Source organism: Mustela lutreola, chromosome 4, assembly GCF_030435805.1.
Source record: "Mustela lutreola isolate mMusLut2 chromosome 4, mMusLut2.pri, whole genome shotgun sequence".
Lineage (NCBI taxonomy): Eukaryota > Metazoa > Chordata > Mammalia > Carnivora > Mustelidae > Mustela > Mustela lutreola.
In genome coordinates this window covers 156,489,498-156,516,304 of record NC_081293.1, presented here as the reverse complement: position 1 = coordinate 156,516,304, position 26,807 = coordinate 156,489,498, and the positions used below count along the sequence as shown (strand labels likewise).

Below are 26,807 nucleotides of genomic sequence, written 5' to 3'. Positions count from 1 at the left end.
AGCAGTTTGGTGCCTGCTTTCCAAAGTGTATGGTTATAGATATAAATACATATAGATATAAAGCCAAGCACTCTTTTTCTACTAAGCACTAAGAAAACTATTGGAACCGTTTCCAGGGTTAATCTCAAAACAAGAAGACAGATTATCTGTCAAATACACTGAGAAATTACTGCCTACCAGAATTTTACTCTCTTTTTTCCCCCAGAACACATCTGATTTAATATATTCTGGCATACTTCTCAGTTATGTGGCCATGAGCTGGGAGAACATATAAATATAAATACCACTATGGCTAATAAAATGTATGCAGAATCCTGTATGTTAAAGCACTAGTATGAATTTTAAAATCCTAAATCAGCGTTAAAGGACAAATGCTTCTCAGTAAGTCAAGGAAAGCTGGGGTTGGGGGGTGGGAATCATAGAGAAAAAAGGGTTTGAGAGTCTCTGTGAAGGGTAAGGAAGATTTTGACTCTGATTGGATTAATCAGCAAATATTTATTATTCATATATGCTGTGGTAAGCACTGTAGGTGTAAAGAAAGATAAGGTATAGTCCCTGTTTCCAAAGGGCTTAGCATCAGTGGGAAATCAGGCGGGCCAAATAGAATGGAATCAAGTAAGAAAAAGCTTTCACAAGTGCTTGAGCTTGATAAAGTAATAGAAACAGCCAGCCTCACTAGGTTTCTGCACAAAGGAGTGATATGATAAAAGGAAATTAAAAGAATACGTCTTTGGGGGCACCTGGGTGGCTTAGTCGGTTAAGTACCTGTCTTCACCTCAGGTCATGATCCTGGGATCCCAAGGTTCTAGGATTGAGCCCTGTTTCAGGCTCCCTACTCAGCAGGGGGTCTGCTTCTCCCTCTCTCTCTGCCCCTTCCCCCCTGTTCACGTGTGTGCTCTTGCTCTCTCAATAAATAAATAAATAGGAAAAAATGTGTCTTTGGGGTGCCTAGGTGACTCAGTCAGTTAAGTGTCCAACTCTTGGTTTTGGCTCCGGTCATGATTTCAGGGTTGTGAGATTGAGCCATGCATCAGGCTCCACACTGAGCAGGGAGTCTGCTTTAGATTCTCTCTCTCTCTTCCCCTGTGACTCTTCCTGCCCACCCCCCCCCCACCACCACTTTCCATCCCTTGATTTCCATTCTGTAACTACTGCCTTAGCTCTGACTTTTAGGTCCTAGCCTATTGCAGTGAACTTGTGTCAGCACTCAACCATCTCCCCATCCTACTTCCTCCCAGGCCATCCTACACACAGCCACAAGAATGTTTCTAAAGGTACAAGAGGGCCCCTTTCTGTTCAGAGGTCAAAAATGTCTCACCTTTGACCACCAAATAGTCTGAGCTTTTTAGTGCGAAATTCAAGACCCTCCCATAAATTCTGCTGGTCTCCTTCCAGACTTGTCTCCCATTTCCTAATACGAACCTATTACTCCACCGAAATTGGACTACTTACTATTCCCCACACCCGTTTCTGTGCTGTCCTCATATGATCACCCACCCTCACCCCATCTCCAGAGAAAAGCAGAGTCAGAGAAAACAGCTAGGAGACTGTTGCAATAATGCAGGTGTGGGCTGATGCCACCAGGGAGAGGGTAGTGAGTGTGAGAATGCACAGGAATGCTGATGGCAGCAGATCTTCCTTGATTGGACATAGGGTTTGAAAGAAAAGAGATGAGTCATTTTAGGTTTGAGGCAGTAAACACAGTTCCTTCTCCATAACTGTTTATTCCTCACTGTTGCAGTTGTTGGAGGTTCATATTTACTTCATATTGCCTATGTAACCTATATAATTAATGATTTCTCTATACTTTAGGTCTAATATATATTTATTTAAAATAATACAGGCAGAGCAAAGTACTTTGGGAGGTAGAAGTCTTCAAGACACACTCTGAAATACCGTTGTGGGACTAAATACACCGCATTTCACATAACCTATGTGCATTGAATAGAATCTTTCATTTCGTTATCAGTGTGGTTTGGAATATAAGGCTTATGAGACTATCTCACGAAAACGAAAGTGAGAAATTCAGCTGAATCTGGGTAACGGCTGGAGCCAGGCACCTCAATGAGCTCAGGCCTTGGATTTCTCTAGCTCCATTTTCTTCTTAGGTGGGGTCTGCTTTCTTCTCAGTCACTCATTCCCATTCCATCTGACACAGCTCTGAGACCACGAGGCTTTACAATTTGAGAAGTTTGGGAGTCAGTACACAGGAATGACTCTAGAATCAGAGGGCTTGACTGTTAAACTAGGTTATGTCATTGCTAGCTACATAACCTGGGGCAAGTGAATTAACCTACTGCAACTCAAGTTTCTTCAACTGTAAAATGAGAATAATATTAGTACCTGTCTCAATAGGGCTATTTTCAGGATTAAATGAGTTAATATATATGAATTTAGATTGGTGCCTGGCATTAGATTAAGTGCTCAGTGAATGTTAACTATTAACCAAGCTATGGTTAAATTTGGAAGAACAAAGACCTTTGTTGTCTACTGCCTTAGCCAACAGGGGTCAGTATGCAGCAAGCTACACAGCTAAATAAAATGCTTAATGGGCGTAAAAAGATTTTCAGTTGTTTGAGGAAACATCAGGGCTTCAGAAAATTTTTGTGAAATGGTGTTAAGAAAAATAAGTAACCATAAAATTGGGCAATTAGTGAGAATCATAGGAAGAGGAAAAAAAGTCCAAATAATAAAAATAAATACATTTACAATGTCTAAAAGCAATTTAAAATGCAGAAGGACATTTTAAGTGGGAATGCTCAAAAGCAGAGGCCTCGAGAATTCATGATACAATAGAACACTATCTTACCAACAAGAGCAGCTTGGTCACTGAAGTAACCAAGTACGTAGTTCAAGTTCTACCTTGATGTTTGAGGGATGGGAGAAGGTATGTAACATCCTATTTTCCGATTACATAACAACAGTGTTATTGCTTATTGAGTGCTCACTGTATGCCAAGTGCTCTACACACATTACCATATTTCTTTGACTTTTTAACTCAAAAATGTTGAAATATATAGAAGAGGATAGAATAATAAAATGAATATCCATATACACATCAATCAATTGAGCATTGAACACTTTCCATATTTTAATTTTTCTAAATTAATTATCAGGGGCTGCTGCGTGGCTTAGTGGGTTAAAGCCTCTGCCTTTGCCTCAGGTCATGATCCCAGGGTCCTGGAATGGAGCCCTGCATTGGGCTCTCTGCTCAGCAGGGAACCTGCTTCTCCCTCTCCCTCTCTACCTGCCTCTCTGCCTACTTGTGATCTGTCAAATAAATAAATAAAATCTTCAAGAAAAAAAAAATATCAAACATTTTACCCCAAAATACATTATTATGTCTCTAAAAATAGAGACATTTTTCTACATCAGCAAATGCTATTATCATACCTAATAAAAAAGCAATTGTTTAATATCATCTAGTGCCCTAGTTCCTATTCAGATTTAATTGTGCCCCAAATATCTTTTATATCTGGTTTACTGAACCAGAACATAGGACAAGCCATTGCATGTAGTTACTATGTCTCTTCGGTATCTTTTAATCTGGAACAGCCTGCACTGTCCAGTTTTTTTGTTTGTTTCTTTTCGGGTTTTGTTGGGTTTTGTTTTTTGTTTTTTTATGTTTTTTTTTTTTTTTTTGTAACTACACTGACTTAATTTAAGAGACAGCCATTTGTTCTTCATGATGTCCCACCACTTGTTCAGAATTTTTCTGATTGTTTCCTCTTGGTGTCATTTTATTCTATCCTTGTAGTTCCTGCTGAGCTTGATGATACAGAAGTGAAAGAGGGTGGGGAACAATACTTCACAGACAATACTGGGGCTTCCTCTTGTATCATATCAGGAGGCACATAATGTCCAATTGGTCCACTTTAGCGATTATAAGATTGATCTAGTTTAAGATGGGAGGGACCAGATTCCTTCACTGTCATTATATTTTTCTTCTGACTACAGCTAGCAATCCCTGGGGGATAATTTGGCCCTTGGGGAGTATTCTGTTCCCTGTCACCCTTTCACCACACGGTTTCATTGATGATCCTGGCATGAATCAGTTATTTAACTAGGGGCTACAAGATGGTGATATTTGAATTCTACCATTCATCTTACATGAGTTAGTTGGCATACTTTTGTAAAGAGAACCATTTCCTCATCAACTGGGGCTATTTGGTTACCTTGAAATGCAGCTGTAAGTAGGAGGGCAGAGTAAATGTTTAATTTATTTTCTTAAACTACAACTTTTCAGGGTAAAGAGTTGCTGTAACAGTCACCATAACAAATGAGGCTTTTAAAAATTGTTTTTTATATATGGTTTACTCTTTTGGTGGGACTTTTATGTTTGACATTTTCAGTCAATTGCAGTCATTATTTTTGGTACTCAAATTGTCCTAAATTTGGCCAGTGGGCATTTCTTCAAGCTGGCTCTCATGTCCTTTTGAAAGGACCTCGTTTTTCTTGGATACTTCCAGACTTTACTGCCACAAGATGTTCCAAGCGCTCCTAGTCATTACCAGCTTCTGACCTGGCATAAACCATTTCTCCAAGGAGCCCTGGGACCTTTTAGTGGAGAGTGATATGTGGAGATCAAAATCTAGGTGCCAGGGATAACCACTCCCCTGAGTTCAAATTAATACTTTCATTTCAAAGTTAACAGTATAAGGTTTTATTTCTTGTTTTTATATTTTCATATCTTATTTTACATTGGAGTTTTTGTACCTAATAACATTAACAAATTATTCTTTAAATACTCAAACCAACCCTGTGAGATAGGGGATCATAAGTTATATGACTGTGATCATAATTTATGTTAAAATCGCTATTTTACAAGGAGGAAAGCGATGAGAGGTGCCCGAGCTTACGTGGCCAGTAAATGGCTGCGTCCGGATTTGAAGCCGGCACGCTACTTCTATCCGGAGAGTCCCAGTCATTTCGCAGGGTCGTCACCGAGGTGATCAGGGCTGAGGGTGAGAGAACCAGCATGAGGAGGGAATTGGCCCGTCGTGACCGACCGACTGCTTCAAACCGGGAGGGCAGAGCGGGGGCGCGCTCCCTAACGAGCACGAAACACCTGGGAACCACACAAGCACCACCTGAAGATGAGAAAACCTGGTCAGGACCCACGCGGCGCAACCCCCAAAACGAACCCACCGGTCCTGATCCGCCTCCCATGCGTAAGAGCCCGCCCACCCGCCAATCGTACGGAGCCTTGAGCATGGGGGCGGGATAACAGAGGAGCATGGCCAATGAGGAATCGGCTCCCTGTCGCCACACGACGGAGTATTTCCGAGTCCTAACTGGACAGCGAAGAGGAGGTGGCGGGCTTGGCCAATCATAAGGGGAGACTCAACATTTGGGACCAGCAGCCAATCAAAAGACTGGTCGCAGCCGACTCGTCCGGCCCACGCTTCCCGCCTTTCCGCTAACTCCAGAGACACCCGCTCGTCAGCCACCGGAGTTCGGACGGTCGCAGTCTTCTCAGAGTCGTACGGCCGACCCCGGGGCCGCGCGGGTGTCGGGCGGAACATGGCGAACTCGGGCTGTGAGGACCTCCGAGGCCAGGAGGAGGAGAGTTTTCTGTACTTCGCCTACGGTAGCAATCTGCTGACGGAGCGGATCCACCTCCGAAACCCGTCGGCCGCGTTCTGCTGCGTGGCCCGCCTGCAGGTCAGTGCTGCCCGCGCGCGGCCCCTGCAGCGGCGGGTCCACCCTGCGGACGTGGGGACAGGATTTCGAGAAGTCGCTTTCTCGGGGCCGGGGGAAGGCGCCTCTTGCTGATAGCAGTACGTCGGGACAGTCTTCTCTGTCTGGCTTCTGCCCTCCTGGTCAAGCCCGCCCGGCAGCTGTGCGCCCCCGGGCCGCCCTGAGCCCCCTGAGGACTTTCCCCCGGGAGGCTCGTTCTGCCCAGACCTGGCCACCTCTCTTGCCCACCGACTTAGACGGGAGTCCGTTGCTCTCTCTCCTCCCTGTCACACCTTCGCTGCAAGGCTTGCCGGCTGGAGTTCTGAAACTCCGTTCACCTGTTTCTCGCTCCTGAGGGGAGAGGTCCTGAAAGCCGGCACGGAGTCGGAGTCCTAGTAAGGGCCGAGCGCAGTTAAGTCAGACCACTGGATGAACCATAACCCGCCTTGGTAAAAGTCATTGCTCTTCAGGGGCGCCTGGCCGGCTCGGTCGGAGGACCTTGTGACCCTTGGTCTCAGGCCCTGAGTTCGAGCCACACCTTGAGTATAGAGATTACTTAAATAAATAAAAACTTCAAAGTAATTGCTCTTCGGTACAATCCATTCATTCCTTTGGTAGGTTTTTTCCCTTGTAGGTACAGAAGTGATAGAGTTAAGTGGGCTGCCTTGAGGACCTGACCAGGTCTATAGGGAGGACACCCCCCCCCCCCAAATGATGTAGAAAACCTTTTGACATTGCTGAATTAGACAGACATGGTCTCTGCTGTCCTTACCAGGTTCTTAGTTGCAAGCAACAGAAAGTGGCTGATTTAAGCAGGAAATGAATGTGTTGAAAGGCTGTTAGAAGACTCACAGAATGACCACAGAACTGATAAACAGAGGCATAAGGGTGCCTGGCTGAGTCAGTGGGTGGAGCATCTCAGGGTTGTGAGTTCAAGCCCCACTTTGGATGTGGAGCCTACTTCAAAAATAAAACAAAAAACCAGGCAGTCATAAAGGGAAGTACAGCAACCACAGCAGCCAATATCACAGACAGAACCAGCCTAGGAGGCCACTGGGCCATCACTGCTGAACTTGGTCAATATGGACACTTAAGTTGTGCATTACTGACCCTCCCTTATCTGGACCTTGCCTGCTACTGTCAGTACACCCCTGCAGTTCCTGAAACCGGGATGTAGCCACCACCTACAGGGTGGAGTTTCTGCTGTTCTTGGGCACTAGCTTCTAATTCAGAGTCCCAGGTGGGTGTCCTGGTTGGCTAACTCTTGGTCATGTGCCCATGCCCTGACTGCAAGCAGAACTGGGAGAACCAACTGCTGGCATTTGAAGCCTCAGAAATGGGAGTTGGGGTCTAGCACTTTCTACCCCCAGACTCCCAAGGTAGGGAATTGCCCAACTGTAGAAAAGAAGTTCAGATGCTTATAGTTGGGACAAGTGGAAGAGCTATCAAGCAAATGGTTACTGAGTTTCAGATATGGTGAGTTTAAAAAGGAGTCATGTTGTTCCTTCCTCTCAGTTTTGCTGTGACCCTAAAACTGCTCTTAAAAAAAAGGTGAAGCCTTGGGGTGCCTGGGTGGCTTGGTTGTTAACCTTCTGCCTTCCACCCAGGTCATTATCCCAGGATCCTGGGATTGAGCCTCATGTTGGGTTTCCTGCTCAGTGGGGGGCCTGCTTCTCCCTCTCCCACTCCCCCTGCTTGTGCTTGCTCACTGTTTCTCTCTCTCTCTCTCTCTCTCTCTCTCTGTGTCTCTCTGTGTCAGGTAGATAAATAAAATCTTAAAAAAAAAAAAATGAAGTCTTTACCCCCAAAAAAGAGGAGATCTACAAGGTACTATGGGAATGTATGATTTGGGGTCCCTACTTAAGAGCTTAGTAAAGCTCTTCCTGAAAATAATGACTTTTAAGCTGAGACCTGAATGATTGGGCAGGGGGAGACAAAAGAGAAGGAGCAGCATGTACAAATGACCTCAGGAAAGAAGCTGGATCATCCAGCTGCTGAGGCTGGAGTTTAGTGTTGAGGAGGATATAGCTTGGCAACTAAAGAGGTAGTGAAGGACTGCATGCTACTGGACCACAGAAGCCAAAAAAGACTGGTCTTTATCTTGAGAGCAATGAAAAGATCCATTGCAGAATTTAAGCAAGTGAAAAATTAGATTTACAACTTTGAAAGCTCATTCTGGTTGCTATGGAAAATGGGTTGGAAGGGAAGACAACAGTGGATGTGTGGAGCCCAGTTAGAAAGGTTTTGTAGTAATCCGTGCTAAAGACAATGGCACCTTGAAATGGAGTGGTAGCAGTGGAGGGTAGACGGGTTGGGGAGGTATTTAGGAAATAATAAAGTTAGGTCTTGGTAACTACTTGTGAAGGGAGGATGAGGTAACAGGGGTGACTAAGGTTTTTGGTGCAATAAGGTGGATGATGGTGATATTTGTAAAGAGAAGAGGAGAATCAGTTTTGGAGGGAAAATCAAGCTCAGCTTAAACATACTGAGTTCAGATGCTTGTTACACATCCAGGTGAGCAGAAAAACATTAGTGAGCATTTATTAAGTACTCACTGTGTGGTAAGTCCTGTTCTAAGCACTTTTGAAGTTTAGAAGAGAGATCTGGGTTGGATTAAAAGATGATTGGAATATTGGATGGTATTTGTAGTCATCGGAGGGGATAGATTGTCTTGAACAAATTGCTGATGAACAAGAAAAGGGGCCTGAACTAAGCCCTTAGCAACTCTACCATTTAAACACCAGGTACGGTGGAGGAGTTGTCAAAGGGAATTGAGATCAGGGGACAGTCTGAAAAGTCAGGAAGGCAGATCAAGACAGGGTGGTTAACTATGGCAGAAGTAGGTGAAAAGTGGAGCAAGAGGAGGAATGAAAATGGTCTGTTGGATTTAGTAGTAGACAACCAGTACCTCATGTGGTTGTGACTTTAATCAGCTCTCATGATGTTCTGCTAGGGCTACGTGCTCCTAGAATATCCAATATACCAGTTGAATATACTGGTCACTCAGACCAACCTTTTTCCTGAAATGTCTGACATTTGAAGAAAATAAAAGTGACAGGGATAAAATACAAACCTTAGATTTAGAACCTAGTCCAGCCTTTTTTATTTTATTATTAAGGAAACTAAGCTCTAGAAAGATGGAAAGAAATTTTCTATACCAAATGGCCAAGTAAGGGTTTTTCATCTTCCCCAGGATTCTCTCCTCTGATTACTCTATAGGGAAGAAGCTAAGCTAGAAATCTGTCTCTGTTACTTATTCATTGAGAGATCTTAGGCAAGTTGCTTAATCTTTATAAGCCACAGTTTTTCTTGTTATTAAATGGGTATAATAAGGTTGACAGGATAAAAATAAGAGTACACATAAAGCTCATAGTGCAGTTATAGAACCTAGTCATGTACTAGTGTTAGCTGCTTTAATATTTATTGTAGATATAATAGTATAATTCATGAATGTTAGATTAACGTTAGTAAGTTTAAAAATCACCCTCACATGGTAGGCTCAGGTCATTGTCCTGGCAGTCCTGGGATCAAGCCCTGCACTGGGCTCTCTGCTCAGCAGGGAGCCTGCTTCCTCTGACTCTCTGCCTACGTGCAATCTCTGTCAAATAAATAAATAAAATCTTAAAAAAAAAAAAAAAAAAGATCGTGGTTCCTTGAGGGCAAACATGGTGATATATGCTAGTAAGATACTCTTTACATACACAAAAGTAGATTAGGAGTTCCTGGGTGGCTCAGTCGTTAAGAATCTGCCTTGGGCTCATGGGCTCAGGTCATCATCCCAGGACCCTGGGATTGAGCCTGGCATCGGGCTCCTTGCTCCACAGGAAGACTTCTTTTCCCTCTCCCACTCCCCCTGCTGGTGTTCCCTCTCTCACTGACTCTCTGTCAAATAAAATTAATAAAATCTTAAAAAAAAAAAAAAAAGTAGGTCATAACCCCCTATGAACCCCAGCTTCAACAATTTTGTGTATATACTGTGGTTGCCTCTAAGTTAAAATCCATGTGTGTGTAGGTAGACTGCAAAGCAATTTTTAAAAATGAAAATACTTACATTAAGGCATTGGGATTACGGGCTTTTTAAAAACCTGTTTATGGATGCATATTATATATTCATTATACATTTCATTTTTAAAAATATGAAAAAATATAGTCCTTGAGATCTGGGTCGTTGTTTATCTTTGTATTTTTTACAGCTTCTTATTCAGAGAAGGAACTCAAAGTTTATGTCTTAACTGCATGGAGTAAAAGGTAAATTTTTTTATTTTGAAGAGGGAAATTTTGGTTCAAGTAGATATTGATCATATTATTTTGGTTTCCTTTGTAGGATTATAAGCTTGATTTTGGCAATTCCCAAGGCAAAACAAGTGAAACTTGGCATGGAGGTATAGCCACCATTTTTCAAAGTCCTGGCGATGAAGTATGGGGAGTAGTATGGAAAATGAACAAAAGCAATTTGAGTTCTCTGGATAAGTAGGTGGCTTCTAATTACAAGTTAAACAATAACTGATTCAGAAAGTGGATCATATTCAAAGATGTGTATATATACGTCTTTCAAAACCATATACTATATTCTTTACACTTCAGAGTTAACATAAAAGGTGCATATCCTGAGGGGGAAAAAAAAAACCTAGGGGTGCCTGACTGGCTCAGTCTGTAGAGCATGCAACTCTTGATCTCAGGGTTGTGAGTTCAAGCCCCACACTGGGCATAGAGCCTACATTAAAAAAAAAAAAAAAATGCCTAGCTGGGTCCTATATTCCAGTTGAGATTTGGAGAATGTTTATAATCTCTTCTTTTTGTTCTTTCTTTTTTTAAAAAACATTAATTAATTAATTTACTTGGCAGAGCTGGGGAGACAGTGAGAAAGGAAATACAAGCAGGGGGAGTGGGAGAGGGAGAAGCAGGCTTCCCACTGAGCAGGGAGCCCAATGCAGGGCTCGAGCCCAGGACCCTGGGATCATGACCTGAGCCGAAGGCAGATGCTTAACAATTGAGCCACCCAGGTGCCCCTATAATCTCTCCTATAAAAAAACGGAGTCTTTATTTTTGTTCTATTTTTATTTAAAAAATCTTTGTAGTTTCATATTGTGAAAAGGCATGAAGATGTTCATAATTGTTGCATCTTTCTGTTGGTTTCAAAAGCAGTTCAAGTTTTATTAGAGTCCATTTTTAGAAAATAATTCTTTAAGGTAGCAGTTGAAAAACTAATAATTTATAAAAACTTTGACGACATATTAGAAATGTCTTGATGCTTTTTTTAACAGAACTCTCAAGATCTGTATATAAGAGCATGTATACAAAGAAAGTAGGCAGAAAAGAGTAGGGCTTGAGAAGAACACATTATCTGATATGTCCCTGGTGAATGAGAGTGAGCCATTCTCTCTGATTATCTCCAGGTGGATATTCTCTTGTCGGAACATACAGTCAGTTTTTTGTAGCCTAGAGAGCAATGTTGAGGGGTACAAAGATTGAAATAACTATATTCAAGCATGGGTTTAAATAGGATAAATACTGAGATCTATTAGAACTATACAAATAATACTAAACTGAGGCTTTCCAATTGAAATGCTTTTGTAGCCTAGAGCGCAATGTTGAGGGGTACAAAGATTGAAATAACTATATTCAAGCATGGGTTTAAATAGGATAAATACTGAGATCTATTAGAACTATACAAATAATACTAAATCTGAGGCTTTCCAATTGAAATGCTTTTGACGTGGTAGTTTTTATAATGTGTTCTGCCATATCCCAGAATACATAGGGAGCAAGTACATCTATATATTGTTAAATTTTTAGCCCAGTAAACTAACTTGACTGAGTCAAATATGGTTAAAATTTGGCTGTTCTGGTTTCAGGCAAGAAGGGGTTAAAAGTGGAACATATGTCCCAATAGAAGTTAATGTTTATACTCAAGAAGGAAAAGAAATAACCTGTCGAAGTTATCAGATGAAAAACTATGAGAGTGCTCCCCCATCGCCCCAGTATAAAAAGGTAAGCAACTTACAAAGACTATTGGCGGTTCCTTTTTAATTTTCACTGAGCTAAACTAAAAATACCTTGTTTTAAAAAGAATTAGTGTGCATTAAATTCTACATGAACACTTCAGTCTTTTTTGCCTGCCCTACCCCTTGAACAATTCACTTTAATCAAAGTGTTTTTAATGCAAAAATGATAGTTATTTACCTACCATGCAAATTGAAAAATGTTCAGATTTATTTGTAATGATAGACCCATGTTCCTAAAGCAGATTTATTTAAAAAGACTCTGGAAATCTGAATCTTAATTCTAGATATGTGTTTTCTTTCCTCAAGTAGAAAATAACATGTATGCATGCATTTTTAGTGGATTTATTCTATACAGAGGTTTTTGTAATCATTTTTTCTCCACAAAAGAGTATTTCATAACACTAAGGTTCATTTTTATGGGGGAGAAATATATTTCCTATTGCTGAAATGTTTTCCATCCCTAAATAGAGGGAAGAAAGTCATGCTGTCTTTCAAAGTCAAAGATACCACTCCCACAAGCATAGGAAAAGGATGTGGGATAGAAACCCCAACATCCCTTTTTAGAAATCCAAATTTAGGTACTTTGGAAGGCCTAGTCAGGACACGGCACGTGGAGTGGATGACCCAGTTCCTGGGCCAAATTTGGAATTTTCTAGTATGGAGCCTAGAGGAATTAGCCTGGTATGAGTCTGGGAAGCACCACTGAGCACAGCTGCCATGTATTACCTCATTTCCCATCAGAGATAGAGTAGACTCCCAGGTTAAACTAAAACTTCTCCCTATAAACTTTACAGTTTTTTTAAAGAATGGTGTTTTTTTCTTACTAGATCATGCCAGTTCTCTACAATAAGTTTTTGTCTTACTATAAAAAAATTTTAAATTAGAATGACCAGAGTAAAAAACACAAGAAATAACAAATGTTAGCAAGGATGTGGAGAAAAAGGAACCCTGATGTGATGCCGGTGGGAATGCAAGCTGGTGCAGCCACTGTGGAAAACAGTGTGGAGGAGCCTCAAAAAATTAAAAATAGAGCTACCCTATGATGCAATAATTGCACTACTAGGTATTTACCCAAAGAAAACGAACACATTAATTTGAAAAGATGTATGCATCCCTATGTTTACTGCAGCATTATATACAACAGCTAAGATATGGAAGCAGTCTAAGTGTCCATCCATAGTTGTGGCTAAATAAGACATGGTGTGAGCGTATTTATATACACATACATACATGCAATGGAATATTATTCAGCCATAAAAAGAGAATGAGATCTTGCTATTGACAGCAACATGGATGGACCTAGAAGGTATCATGGTAAGTGAAATAAATCAGAAAGGCAAATACCATATGATTTCATTCATATGTGGAATCTATGAACAAATAAATGAACAGACAAAAAATACTTGACTCTTAAATACAGAGAAAAACTGGTGGTTATCAGAGGGAAGGTGAGTAGGAGGGATGAAATAGGTGAAGGGGATTAAGACCACACTTACCATGATGAACACTGAGTAATGTAAAGAATTGTTAAATCATTATATTGTACACCTAAAACTAATATAACACTGTTAATTATACTTCAGTTTTTAAAAATATTTTAAACCATATTATTGAGTAAAATTGGTACTCCATGAGAATGTATCATTTGGATTTGAAGATTCTGCACATTCATGCTCACCATGAGAGGAATGGCTGTCTCTATTTTGTTCTATAATTATTTATTCTAGAGTTATCTGAAAGCTAACAGGTCATGCTTTGATACTGCACATAAGATTGTGGTATACTAATTATGTTCCTAATTAAAAGGTGTTTTTTGTTTATTTTAATCATTTTTAGGTCATTTGCCTGGGTGCAAAAGAAAATGGTTTGCCACTGGAGTATCAGAAGAAGTTAAATGCAATAGAACCAAATGACTACAAAGGAGAAGTCTCAGAAGAAATTGAAAACATTATCAAAAAGGGAGAAACAAAAGCTCATTAGGACATATTTTAGATAGAAATCTAAATTATAATAGAAAATACAGATACTCTCTGTATGTGCTAATATATTTTCAACATTTAGAAAAGAGATCTGAGGTATCTCTATGTTTAATATATTTTCAACAGTGCTCTGAAGGGATATCTTACTTAGGTGTCTCCTTGTTTTCAGACTAAAAAGAAACTAGATTAGAAATTGGGTAATTGAAGGGTGCCTAGGTGGCTCAGTTAAGCTTCTGTCTTCTGCTCAGGTCATGATCCTAGGGTCCTGGGATGGAGCCCCACATTGGGCTCCTTGCTCAACGGAAAGCCTCCTTCTCCCTCTGCCTGCTGCTCTGACTACTTGTGCGCGCTCTCTCTCTCTCTCTCTCTCTCTCTGTGTCAAATAAATAAATAAAATCTTAATTAAAAAGAAAAGATTGAAAAGGAGGCCATGAGGCACTAGAATGCATAACAAATGGATGAGGATACTTCTTCCGTGGGCACTTAAAGTTATTTTCAGGAGTGGAGTGTCTTCTTGTTCTGTGACAAAGGAGAGATTTGCAACTTAATGATCGTGCTGGTGAATTGCCCTGCTTTGGGATTTCTTTTTTTTTTTTTTTTTTGGGATTTCTTTTTAATCAGCATAAGAGCAAGCAAACTGCAAAGACAGTTGATAATTTTAAATTTAAAAACGGCATACTGTTCTTAGAGAAATAAATGTATTTGTGGTTTAACCTGTATTCCCTACTAAAGTACTGTCTATCACTTTCTTAGAGACTTCTGAGTCTGGTGTTGACTCTACACAGTCCGTACTAGAGCATTCTTGCACCCATGCTAGAACTAGATAGCCTTGGATCAGTTGTCAGTTCTACCAGATTCTAGCTGAGAGACCTTGGGTTTCCTGAGTTTGTGCCTCAGTTTGCTCATCTATAGAGTGAGGGCAGTTGAAACACCTATGTCTTGGGATTATTTTTGAGGAGAAAATACATGTAATAAGCTTAGAACAGAGCCTGGCACATAATAAGTATTAGAAATCACCAATGTTCTTATTGAAGATTTGAGTTTCTACAGAGCCATCCTTGGAACAGGATCTTAAAGTAGAAGAGTTATGATGGTGAGGGGAAAATGTTTTATGCTTTATGGAAGCTCCAGTTTGACTCTTGGCTTCTTAAATTTATTTCCTGAACAAATGAAGGAAAGAAGAGTCATGACTAAAACAGCACCAGTTATCAAAAAATCAGGTCTCTGGAATGCAGTGAGAATGCAGAGAGAAAACTGGACTTTAGAAACAGGTTACTGGAATGAAATGTGCTAGCTGCAGGAACATAAAGATTTGGTTTGTTCTCTTGGGAAAAATAACCAAAGAACTTTTCAGCTACAGCTGTTGAAGTGAGACTGAACCATAGACTTAAGGTTGGATCATGTTTTATAGCTGTTACACCTTACTGTTCTCATGTACACCCTCTAATACCCTAGTTTTCTCCAGTTCCTAACTCCTCCCAAGAAGACCAAATTTGTCAGTACCCAGAACTCAGTTATGGTAAGATGATAGTGAGCAAAGCTCAGTTTTGATGTACAAATAGAATAATATTCTCATAAACTATCTCACCCACCTAAAATGACAACTTTCATTGAGGAATTTAAAACACTAACAAAAAACCTTCATGTCTGGCCTTTTAATGAAAATCTGGTAGTCATGAGGAATACTGTTTCTCTAGTCATGTTTAAGGTAGTACTAACAAATGTCATATGCGAGGAATTTGCATTTCTACTGGGGATTTTAGCCCTATAACCATAATACAACCAACTGGATAAACTATAACAATTTTATGAAAAGCATTTCTGGGCTTGCAAGAAAATAAGGAAAATCTTCAAGATATAACCAGTCCCTTTCCCACAAAAAGAGATAAATTTCCTAGCACTGGTAACAAGTGACACCTCCATCTTTGGGTACATATGCCAATAATAGCCCTGGAATTTGACTACGGACCCTTGAACAGAACTAAAATTGTCTCTAGTAAGCCTTGTAATTTTCAGCAGAGGCAAATGCAAATTTTCTCTGAAGAAAGCAATCCTAATTTAGATCCTCAGAATGTCCACCTGAAAAATCCAAAAACTAATTATAAGGAAAATGGTACATCATAACAGAGAAAAAAAATCCCCAAGTTTTTGAGATACTGAAATGATCAAAAACAGTATACAATAAGTACATATGGAAACTTTGACTTCTGGAAAGATGGAGTAGACCTCTTCCTTATTCCTTCTGTTAACTACAACTAAAATTCCCAAACATTATGTATAAAACAAGACTCTGAAAAGAGAGAAAAACAGACTAGCCGGGGACAAGACACAACATGGTACTGAATTCCCTGGGTTTTCTCTTGCCTCCTACATCTCAGACTTGTAGCTGAGGAAGCCAGCAATCTGAAAGCACCAATGAGCACAGAGAAGAAAAACCTACTCTGAAGTAAAAGGACTAAGAAATGGACACTTTAGCCAGACAAAACTTACAGAGAATAAGTGTTCTCCACCCAAATACCACAAAGAAAAATTATGGACCTTCCCCCCGCCCCTACATCTACCCATGCTAGGAAAGGTCAAGAGGGGAGCCTAGACTTCCAGCCTCATGAGGCTGTAGCAGGGCATCCTAACACTGTCTCCTGCCACAACTGTCAGTGCAGTGTCAGAACAGGCTGAGTAAGGAGCCACCTAACAGTAATCGGCCCTGGCTCTCCCCTGTTCCCCATAGTGTCAGTGGAAACCATGCAAGGACCCTGGGTTTAAACTGCCCATCAGTTATTAACATCCCCCTCTGCTGGGATGGTGTCAGAGGTCAAGTTGTAAGACTTATATCACCACCCAGTGGTAAAAATGTCACCCTTCCCTGTTATATCAGTGGACACCATATAGTGGGCAGTGATAAGGCTTTCCTACTCTTCCTAGGAACGGGGAAAATATCAGTGGAGACTTTGGGGGGGGCGGGGATTGGAACTCCCACCTACACCCAAGTTCCTTGGCAGTAGCTGAGTGGAAACCTGAACTTCTACCCCATTGAGTAATATCAAGGCAATGACCCTTGCTACCTTCTGCTGGAGTGGTTTCAGGTTAAGCTAAAGTAGATTTTAGTAGGATCCAGAGGCTTGTAATTTCCAGAATGTCCAGGTTTTAATTGAAAATCACTTAATTCCAAGATCCAGGAAGATCTCAAATGAGAAAAGATCATCAGTAGATGCTAAAATAATTAGATTATGTTAGAAGAAAGAAGCAGTGAACTGGAAGAAAGAACAATAGAAATTTTTCTATCTACCCGAGAAAAAACAGACTGGAAAAAAAAAAAATTAACAGCCTCAAGGACCTGTGGAGCTATAATAGAAGATCTTACATTTGTGTCATCGGAGTCTCGGAAAGAGAGAAGAACTAGAGAAAAGGGGGAAAAAGGCGAAAGGGCAGGCTGAAGAAGTACCCAATGAAATAATGGTTTAAATGTTCTAACTTTGTCAAAAGACAAACCTATAGATTCAAGAGGTAGAGTGAAGCCATGACAGTTTCATGTGGTTTAACCTAACACACCTAACTCCCAGTTTATGGGTGGAATTAGCAATAGAGTACATAAAGTGCCCAGCACAGTGCCTGGTATACAGCTCTTGCCTAGTAAGCTGTAGTTAATGTTAGGAGGAGGAGCTGAGAGAACCCCAAACAAGCCCAAAGAAATCCACACCAGACACTTTATAGTCAAACTTGTACAATCCAACAACAAAAGTTCTTGAGAGTAGTGAATGAGAGATGACATTTCACGTGATTGCAGGAGAAACAATTCAAATGACACCAGATTTCTCATCAGAAACCATGAAAGCCAAAAAAAAGTGGCACATTTTTCAAGTGCTTAAAGAAAACTCTCAAATCAAACTCCAGTGAAAATAGCCTGTGAGACTAAAGGGGAAAATCAAGACATTCTCAGATGAAGGAAAACTAGAAAAGTTTAGTGCTAGCAGACCTACCCTAAAAGAATGGCTGAAGAAAGTTTTCTAGACAGAAAGGAAGAAATAAAGGAACTGGAACATCAGAAAAGAAAACATCACATGGTAAGCAAATACATGATAAATATAATAGACTCTCCTCCTGAGTTTCTGAAATAATGGTTGAAGCAAAAATTATAACATTGTGTTTCTAAATATATGTAGAAGTAATATTTAATTATAAAAGGATTGGTAAAAATGATGACACCAATAGACTAAAAAATTATATGAATATATAGTGATAGCTAAAGAAACAGCTTGAGAAAGCTATATGAAAAAATACACTTAAAAAAACTATTGAGTGGCTTAGTCAGTTAAGCATCCAACTCTTGATTTCAGCTCAGGTCATGATCTCAGGATTGTGAGATCAAGGCCCACTTTGGGCTCCCTGCTAGGTAGAAGGGAGGGGGTTAGAGGGTCGGGTGAGCCCTGTGATAGGTATTAAGGAGGGCACATATTGCATGGAGCACTGGGTGTTATACATAATGAATCATGGAATGCTACATCAAAAACTAATGATGTATGGAGCGCCTGGGTGGTTCAGTGGGTTAAGCCTCTGCCTTCGGCTTAGGTCATGATCTCGGGGTCCTGGGATCGAGCCCCGCATAGGGCTCTCTGCTCAACAGGGAGCCTGCTCCCCCCACAACCTGCCTGCCTTTCTGCCTACTTGTGATCTCTGTCAAATAAATTAAAGCAAAACAAAACAAAACTAATGATATACTATATGGTGACTAACAACATAATAAAAAAATAAAAATAAATACTAACACTCTAAAAAAAAGAAGTTACAATTATAGAAATATACATATATTTTAGGTACACACATTTAGAGTAACTGCAGAATTTTCAAGATGATACAAATGATAAATATACAAATGTACATTTGCACAGCAGTACATGATTCTGTCTTTGCTGCCCATCATCACCAGGTTATTAAAATCAGTTAAACCTTAAAAAAACCTCTCTCATCCTCTACCCCTCCCCACTTCTAAAAAACAAACCCACTACAGATAAATAAAAATGGAATTCAAAAAAATTTTCAAGTAACGTATAGAAACTCATTTTAAAAAACAGAAATGAAAGCCAGACAAAACAAAAAATAACATGGCACAATTAAACCTTAATATATCAATAATTACACTCAATGTAAATAATCTCAATAGACCGATTAAAAACAGAAATTGGCAGAGTGGATTAAGAATATGATCCAACCTTATTGGATCATATTGATCAGGCATCCACTCAGGGTGCCTGAGTGGCACAGTCGGTTAAGCATCCGACTCTTGGTCATGATCTCAGGATCCTGAGATTGAGGCTTGTGTCAAGCTCCACACTCAGCATGGAGTCCGCTTAAAACTTTCCCTCTATCCCTTCCCGCCTGCACACTCTCTCTCTCAAAATAAATAAATCTTTAAAAAAACATTTTTTTTTAATAATATGATCCAACTTTATGCTGTCTACAAGAAACTCACTTCAACTAAAATAATATAAGCAGTTTGAAAGTAAAGGGATAGAGAAATCTGTATGCTGCAAATGTTAAGGGAAAGAATGAGTGGCTATATTAATACCAGATAAAGTAGATTTCAAAGCAAAGCAAAGTATCAGGATGGAGGGGCATTTTGCTAACCCTTACCAATTTACTTTATGAAACTAGTATTACCCTGGTACAAAAACCAAAGACAGGTAGCCTGTGTGGCTCAGTGGGTTAAAGCCTCTGCCTTCAGCTCAGGTCATGATCCCAGAGTCCTGGGATTGAGCCCTGCATCAGGCTCTCTGCTCGGCAGAAAGAAAACAAAAACAAAAACAAAACAAAAAAAAACCAAAGACAACAGGAAAAAAAGCAAACCTACAGATAATATCCCTCATGAATATAGATTAAACATTATAAACTAAATACTCATAATTAGAATTCAGTACTACATAAAAAGAATCATACATCATGACCAAGGAAGGTTTTATTCCAGAGATGTAAGTCTGGCTTGATACTTGAAAATCAAAGCAATCCGTTGTATTAACAAGCAAAAAAGTAAAGTTACATGATCATGTCAGTTGTTGCAGAAAAAAGCATTTGGCACAATTCAACACCCATTCACGATTTAAAAAAAAAAAATTTTTTTTTTTCCTCAGGGCCGTTGGGTGGCTCAGTCAGTTAAACATCTGACTCTTGGGCACCTGGGTGGCTCAGTGGGTTAAAGCCTCTGCCTTCAGCTCAGGTCATGATCTTGGGGTCCTGGAATCAAGCCGCAAGTCAGGCTCTCTGCTCGGCAGGGAGCCTGCCTCCCTTCCTCTCTCTGCCTGTCTCTCTGCCTACTTGTGATCTCTCACTCTGTCAAATAAATATATAAAATCTTTAAAACAAACAAAAACATCTGACTCTTAGATTCAGCCCAGGTCATAATCTCATGGGTTGTGTAATGGAGCCCCCCATTTGGGCTCTCTGCTCAGCGAGGAGTCTGCTTAGAGATTCTATCCCTTTGCCACTCCTCCATCTTGCACATGTGCATGCTCTCTCGCTTTCTCTCTCTCTCTCTCTCTCTGTGTCTCTGAAGCAAACAAATAAATCTTTAAACAAATTCTCAGAAAAATAGGAACAGAGGAAACTTCAACAATATGATAAAGAGCATAAATACTTATAGCTAAATTATGTGGGACTTGATCCCAAGACCCTGAGATCATGACCTGAGCTGAAGGCAGAGGCTTAACCCACTGAGCCACACAGGCATCTTCATGCTTTTTTTTCTATTGCTTTTCCTCTAAGATCAGAAACAAGACAAGGATGTCCAGTCTCACCACTTTAATTCAACTTAGTAATAAAAGTCAAAGCCACAATAATCAGATAAGAAAAATAAATAAGAGGTATCCAAATTGGTGAGGAAGAAGTAAAACTTTCACTATTTATAGATGGCATGATGCTATATGTAAAACCCCAAAGACTCCAGCAAAAATACTACTTGAACTGATAAGTGAATTCAGTAGTTGCAGGATAAAAAATAAATATACAGAAATCTGTTACATTTCTATACACTGATAATGAAGCAGCAGAAAGTGAAATTAAGAAAACAATCCCATTTACAATTGCACCAAAAATGTTAAAATATCTAAGAATAAACCTAACTGAAGAGGTGAAAGACCTGTACTCTGAAAACTAGAAAACTTTTGATGAAAGAAATTGAAGATGACCCTCCAAAATGGAAAGACATTCCATGCTCATGGATTGGAAGAACAAGTATTGTTAAAATGTCTATACTACCCAAAGCAATCTACACATTGAATGCAATCCCTACAAAAATATCAACATCATTTTGAGGCACCCTGGGTGACTCCATTGGTTAAGTGGGACTGAGCCCTGCATTAGGATCCACACTTAGCAGAGAATTGGTTTGAGGATCCTCTCTCTCCCTTTGCCCCTTCCCCTGCTCATGCCCTCTCTTTCTCTTTCTAAAATAAATAAATCTTAAAAATATATATCAATAGCATTCTTCACAAAAATAGAATAATCAATCCTAAAATTTGTATGGAACCACAAAAGACCCTGAATAGCCAAAACAACCTTGAAAAGGAAAGCCAAAGCTGGAAGCATCATAATTCCAGACTTCAAGTTATATTACAAAGCAGTAGTAATCAAAACAGTATGGTACTGGCACAAAAATAAACACGTAGATTCAAGAAACAGAATAGAAAACCCAGAAATAAACCCACAATTATATGGTCAATTAATCTTTGATGAAGCAGAAAAAGACATCCTATGGGAAAAAGACAGTCTCTTCAACAAATAGTGTCTGAGACTTCTGTTCAGTTAATGATCTCAGGGTCCTGGGATTAAGCTCCTGCATCACATCAGGCTCTCTGCTCTGCAGGGAGTCTGCTTCCCACTCTCTCTCTCTGCCTGCCTCTCTGTCTACTTGTGGTCCCTCTCTCTGTCTGTCAAATAAATAAATAAAACCTTTTTAAAAATTAAATTAAATTAAAAATGACCTATTCTGAAAAATGTTACATCTACACTTAAAAAGAATGTGTATCCTGCTGTTTTCATATCCTTTGCATGATAAATATTTCTCCATCCCTTCATTTTCAATCTGCATGTATCTTTAGGTCTGAAGTGAGTCTCTTGTAGGCAGCGTATAGATGGTCCTTGCTTTTTTATCCATTCTGTTACCCGATGTCTTTTGATTGGAGCATTTAATCCATTTATAGTCAGAATAATTATTGATGGGTATGTACTTGTTGCCATTTTGTTACTTGTTTTATGGTTGTTTTCATAGTTCTCTGTTCCTTTCTTCTCTTGCTCTATTTCCTTGTGGTTTGATGGCTTTCTTTAGTGATGTGCTTGGATTCCTTTCTCTTTATTTTTTGTGTATCTTTTGCAGGTTTTTGATTTGGGTTACCATCACAATACATATATAACATCTTATGTATATAGCAATCAATATTAAATTGATAGTCACTTAAATTCAAACCTATTCTAAAAGCATTAAATTTTTACTCCCATCACCCACATTTGATATATGTGATATCATACTTGCTATAGTTTTATTGAATCCCTTGACTAATTTTCATAGATATTATTGATTTTACTGATTTTGTCCTTTTACCTCTGTACTGGTTGTATAAGTGATTTATCTACTACATTTTTTATGTTCACAGTTACCTCTGAAATTTTTCTCTTTCATAATTTTCTTATTCCTGATTATGGCCTTTTCTTTCCACACAAAGAATTCCATTTAGGGGCACCTTGCTGACTCAGTTGGTAGAATATGCAACTCTTGATCTTGGGGTAGTGCGCTGAGCCTTGTTTGCCTTCAGTGCAACAAAGTGGCTCACTTGGTCTGTTGTGGGCCAGGTTTGATCACTGTGCTGTTAAAGGACCAGTCTGAGACTGTTGTAGGCTTATAGTTGGGTGGTGTCAGCAGTTAGACCAGATGCCTGTCTTCAGCCCATTTGCTGGGGCTACAGTAACACTAACTTGGAAGGTGCTCTTCTTTCCTCATCCCCTGAGAGGCTTTGGCTGGTGGGTGGGCCTGACATCAGGCCAGATGCCTGCTGGGGCTGCAGAGGCACTGATCAGCAGGGCACTGTCTCTGCACTGCCACTTAAAAGGTTGGGCTGCTGGGGCTGTGAGTGTACTGGTGTGTGTTGTTATCTTTCCTTCTCCCTAGGGCAGGATTTACTTTGGAGTGCCAGTGGTCTTGCAGGGGCTGCTTGCAGGTTGAACCACTGGCAGGAGTGCCTTTGGAAGCATTCCTTCCTAGGAGAGGTGAGTTGAATGGGGCAGATCTGCAGGAGAATGTGGGGATGGGTCACATGGTGTTAGCAAGTAGGTCTGGCTAGCTAGCCTGGGGTAGTTGAGGGGGAGATAAAATGGCTCCTGCCAGATCTTTGGTTCTTAGAGAAGTCTCCTGAAGATCCCTGCCCCTCCAGCACACATCCCGGGATTAGTAAATCAACCTCCTTCGCCCATACCCTAGGCGCTTTTCAAACTCCTGCTTCTATGCTGTGTCTCAATAGGGTTCCTTGTTTTACTGTCTCTTTAAGAGTGGGGACTCCATTTTCTATCACTCTCCAGGCTGTTGCTCTTTAAAGTATGTGGAGTTAAGCCCCACTGGTTAGGAAAATTCATGAAGTTAAGCACCACTGATTTTCAAAGCCAAATGTTATGGGGACCCATCTTCCCAGTGCAGATTGCTCATGTCTAGGGGGCCTGATGTGGGCCTCCTTCTCCCTTCTTTTGTGCTTCTTTCCTTCTTTCCCTTCTCCATGCTTATGGTGTCCCTCCTGTTTGTGGTTAGTCTCCCTAGGAGTTTGGTTCCCAACCCCATCTCTGCGCCTCCTACACTTTTTGATGAGTCCTCCTCTCTATGATCAACTGTGGAATGTCTGCTTTGCTAGTCTTCAGGTCATTTTCTGGGTTAGATGCACTGATGTGGCTGTTATTTAGGTATGCCCATGAGACAAGGTGAGCTTAGGACCCCACTAGCCCTGTCTCCCCAGAACTAGAGCATCTCTTTTCTTTCTTAAAAAAAAAAAAAGATTTTATTTATTTATTTGAAAATAAATTAAAAAAAAGTGAAAGAGGGAAGGGAACACAAGCAGGGAAGTAGGAGAGGGAGAAGAAGGCTTCCCACTGAGCAGGGAGCCCGATGAGGGGCTCAATCCCAGGACCCTGGGATCATGACCTGAGCGGAAGGCAGACGCTTAATGGACTGAGCCACTGTTAAAGTACAACTTTTCAATTATTTTGGGTTTATTCCTGAGAGTGGAATTGCTGAATCATATGGTAATTCTATGTTTAAACTTTTGAGGAAAAAACTATTTCCACATTGGCTGAGCCATTTCACATTCTTACCTATGATATATACAACTGCTTTTTTAAGAAAATGCAATACTTAAATGTAAATCTTACAAAGCGTGTGTAAGTCTTATATGCTGGAAACTATAAAACACTGATATAAGAAACCAAAGATCTAAATAAATAGGCATACCATGTTTGTGGGTTGCAAGGCTCAATACAGTAAAGATGTTAATTCTCCCCAGTACAGGTTTAAAATAATTCCTATCAAAATTCCAGCAAGGGGAGCCTGGCTGCCTCAGTCCATTAAGTGTCTGCCTGACTCAGGTCATGATCCCAGAGTCCTGGGATCTAGCCCCAGACTGGGCTTCCTGCTCAGCAGGAAACCTGCTTCTCCATTTCCTTCCACCTGCTGCTCTGCCCCTCTCTGTCTGTCAAATAAATAATTAAATAAATCTATCTTTTAAAAAATTTCAGCAAGATTATTTTTCCAAAATTTATGTTGAAAGTCAAAGGAACTAGAATAGGCAAAGCAATTAAAAAATGTTTTAAAGATTTTTATTCATTTATTTATTTATTAGGGGGTGAGGGAAGAACAGAGGAAGAGGGACAAGCAGACTGAGTGCTGAGCACAGAGCCTGATGTAGGATCCTATTAAAAGAAGCAAAGACAAGCTAGGAGTGGGAGAAAATATTTGCAAATCACATATCTGACAAAGGACTAGAATCTAGAATACATAAAGAATTCTCAGAACTGGGGGCACCTGGGTGGCTCAGTGGGTTAAGCCTCTGCCTTCGACTCTGGTCATGCTCCCAGGGTCCTGGGATCGAGCCCCACATCAGGCTCTCTGCTCAGCAGGGAGCCTGCTTCCCTCTCTCTCTCTCTGCCTGCTCTCTGCCTACTTGTGATCTCTGTCAAATAAATAAATAAATCTTAAAAAAAAAAAAACAAAAAACAAAACAAAAGAATTCTCATAACTGGATAGTAGAAAAGCAAACAATCCTTTTAGAAAATGGACAGAAGATGTGAAGAGACATTTCACCCGAGAAGAGATAACAGCAAATAAAGCACATGAAAAGATGTCCAACATCATTAGCAGATTAAAACCACAATGATATATCACTATCACGACCCACCTATCAGTGTGGCTAAAATAAGACATTGTGACTACATCAAATGCTGATAAGAGTGCTATGAAGCCGCATTACTCACACATTGCTGCCAGGAATGTAAAATGATACATCTACTCTGGAAAACAATTTGGCAGTTTCTTAAGAAACTAAACTTGTGGGGGCATCAGGGTGACTCCTCTTTGGAGCATTGGACTCTTGGTTTTGGGTTAGGTCATGATCACATGGTTATGAGATGGAACCCTGCATTAGGGGGAGGGGGGTCCTGTGCTCAGTGGGGAGTCTGCTTGAGGAGCAGAGGGAGAATCAGACTTTCCATTGAGCAGGGAGCCCAACATAGGGATCAATCCCAGGACTCTGGGATCATGACCTGAGCCAATATCAGTCGATTAACCAACTGAGTCACCCAGGGGCCCTTGATTTTTTATTTTGGCTCAGGTCCTGATCTCACTGTTGGGAGCCTGAGCTCTGTGGGGCTAGGCACTGGGCATGGAGTCTGCTTAAGATTCTTCTCTCCTTCTTCCTCTGCCCCTCCCCCACCTCTCTCCCTGTCTTAAAAAAGAGAAAAAAAGAAGCAGCTAAACATGTAATTACAGTAAGACCCAGCAGTTGCCCTCCTGGACACTGTTATGTTCACATATCAATCTGTATGTGAATATCTACAAGAGATTTCTTCATAATAGCCCCAAACTGGAAAAACTCAGATGTCCTTCAGCATGTGAATGGTCAAATAAATCATGGTGATCTGTGTGGTAATGCAATGAAATACTACTCAACAATAAAAGGGAAAGGACTATTGATATATGTCATGACCTTGAATATCCAGGGAATTATGCTGAGTATATAAAACCAATCCCCAAATGTTACATACAAACATCCTGTATGCTTCTATTTATATAACATTCTTCAAATGACAAATTATAGAGATGGGGAACAGATTAGTGGTTGCCAGTGACTAAAGGGGAAGCACTGAGGTATAAAAGGGCGACATGAGGGATCTTGATGATAATGTAAATGTTCTGTATCTTGACTGTATCAGGGCCAACAGCCTGGTTGTGATCTTACGCTATGGTTCTGGAATATGTTCCCACTGGGAGGAATCTTGTTAAGGGTGAATGGATCCCCCTGCATTATTTCTTCCAGCTGCATGTGAATTTGTAATTATTGCAAAGAGTTGAAGGAAAAACAAAAAATAACTGTGTATTTTTTTAAAGTGATGGAATTCGCAAAGAACAGGAGACTGTTACAAATGACCAAGAAAACTAGAAATAGAACCAAAATTCTTAGAAAGGAAAAACACTGTTAAAATTAAGAACTTGAGTGGATGCTGTATTGTTTCTTAGTGCCACTGGGACAAGTTACCACAAATTTAGTGGCTGAAAACAACAAGAATTTAGTTTCTGACATTTCTGGAGGTCAGGAATCGGAAATGTCTCACTGTGCTAAAATCCAAGTGTCAATAAGACTGTTCCTTTGGAGGCTCAATGGAAGAATCCATTTTGTTGCCTTTTCATCTTCTAGAAACGCCCTTAGTCCTTGGCTCAAAACCCTGTTCCTCCCTCTTCGAAGCCAGCAACATCAGGCCAAATTCTTCTCTGCTTACCATCTTTTTGATTCTTCTTTTTCTGCCTCCCTCTTCCATGTATAAGGACCCCTTTGACTACATTGGACTCACCTGATTAATCCACCATAATTTTCCCATTTTAAGGTTAGCCAATTAGCACCCTTAGTTC

At 40.3% G+C, this 26,807-nt stretch overlaps 2 protein-coding genes across 2 annotated transcripts in view; one reads left to right on the top strand and one right to left on the bottom strand.

Annotated features, from left to right (window-relative positions):
- ZNRF2 (zinc and ring finger 2) overlaps positions 1-26,807 on the bottom strand; it is a 394,136-nt gene that overhangs the window by 160,916 nt on the left and 206,413 nt on the right. The window lies entirely within an intron of this gene.
- GGCT (gamma-glutamylcyclotransferase) lies at positions 5,392-14,037 on the top strand. Its single transcript, XM_059171481.1, has 4 exons — positions 5,392-5,664; positions 10,004-10,149; positions 11,535-11,670; positions 13,521-14,037. The coding sequence occupies exons 1-4, from the start codon at positions 5,524-5,526 to the stop codon at positions 13,662-13,664; spliced, it is 567 nt and encodes a 188-aa protein (XP_059027464.1). The 5' UTR covers positions 5,392-5,523; the 3' UTR covers positions 13,665-14,037.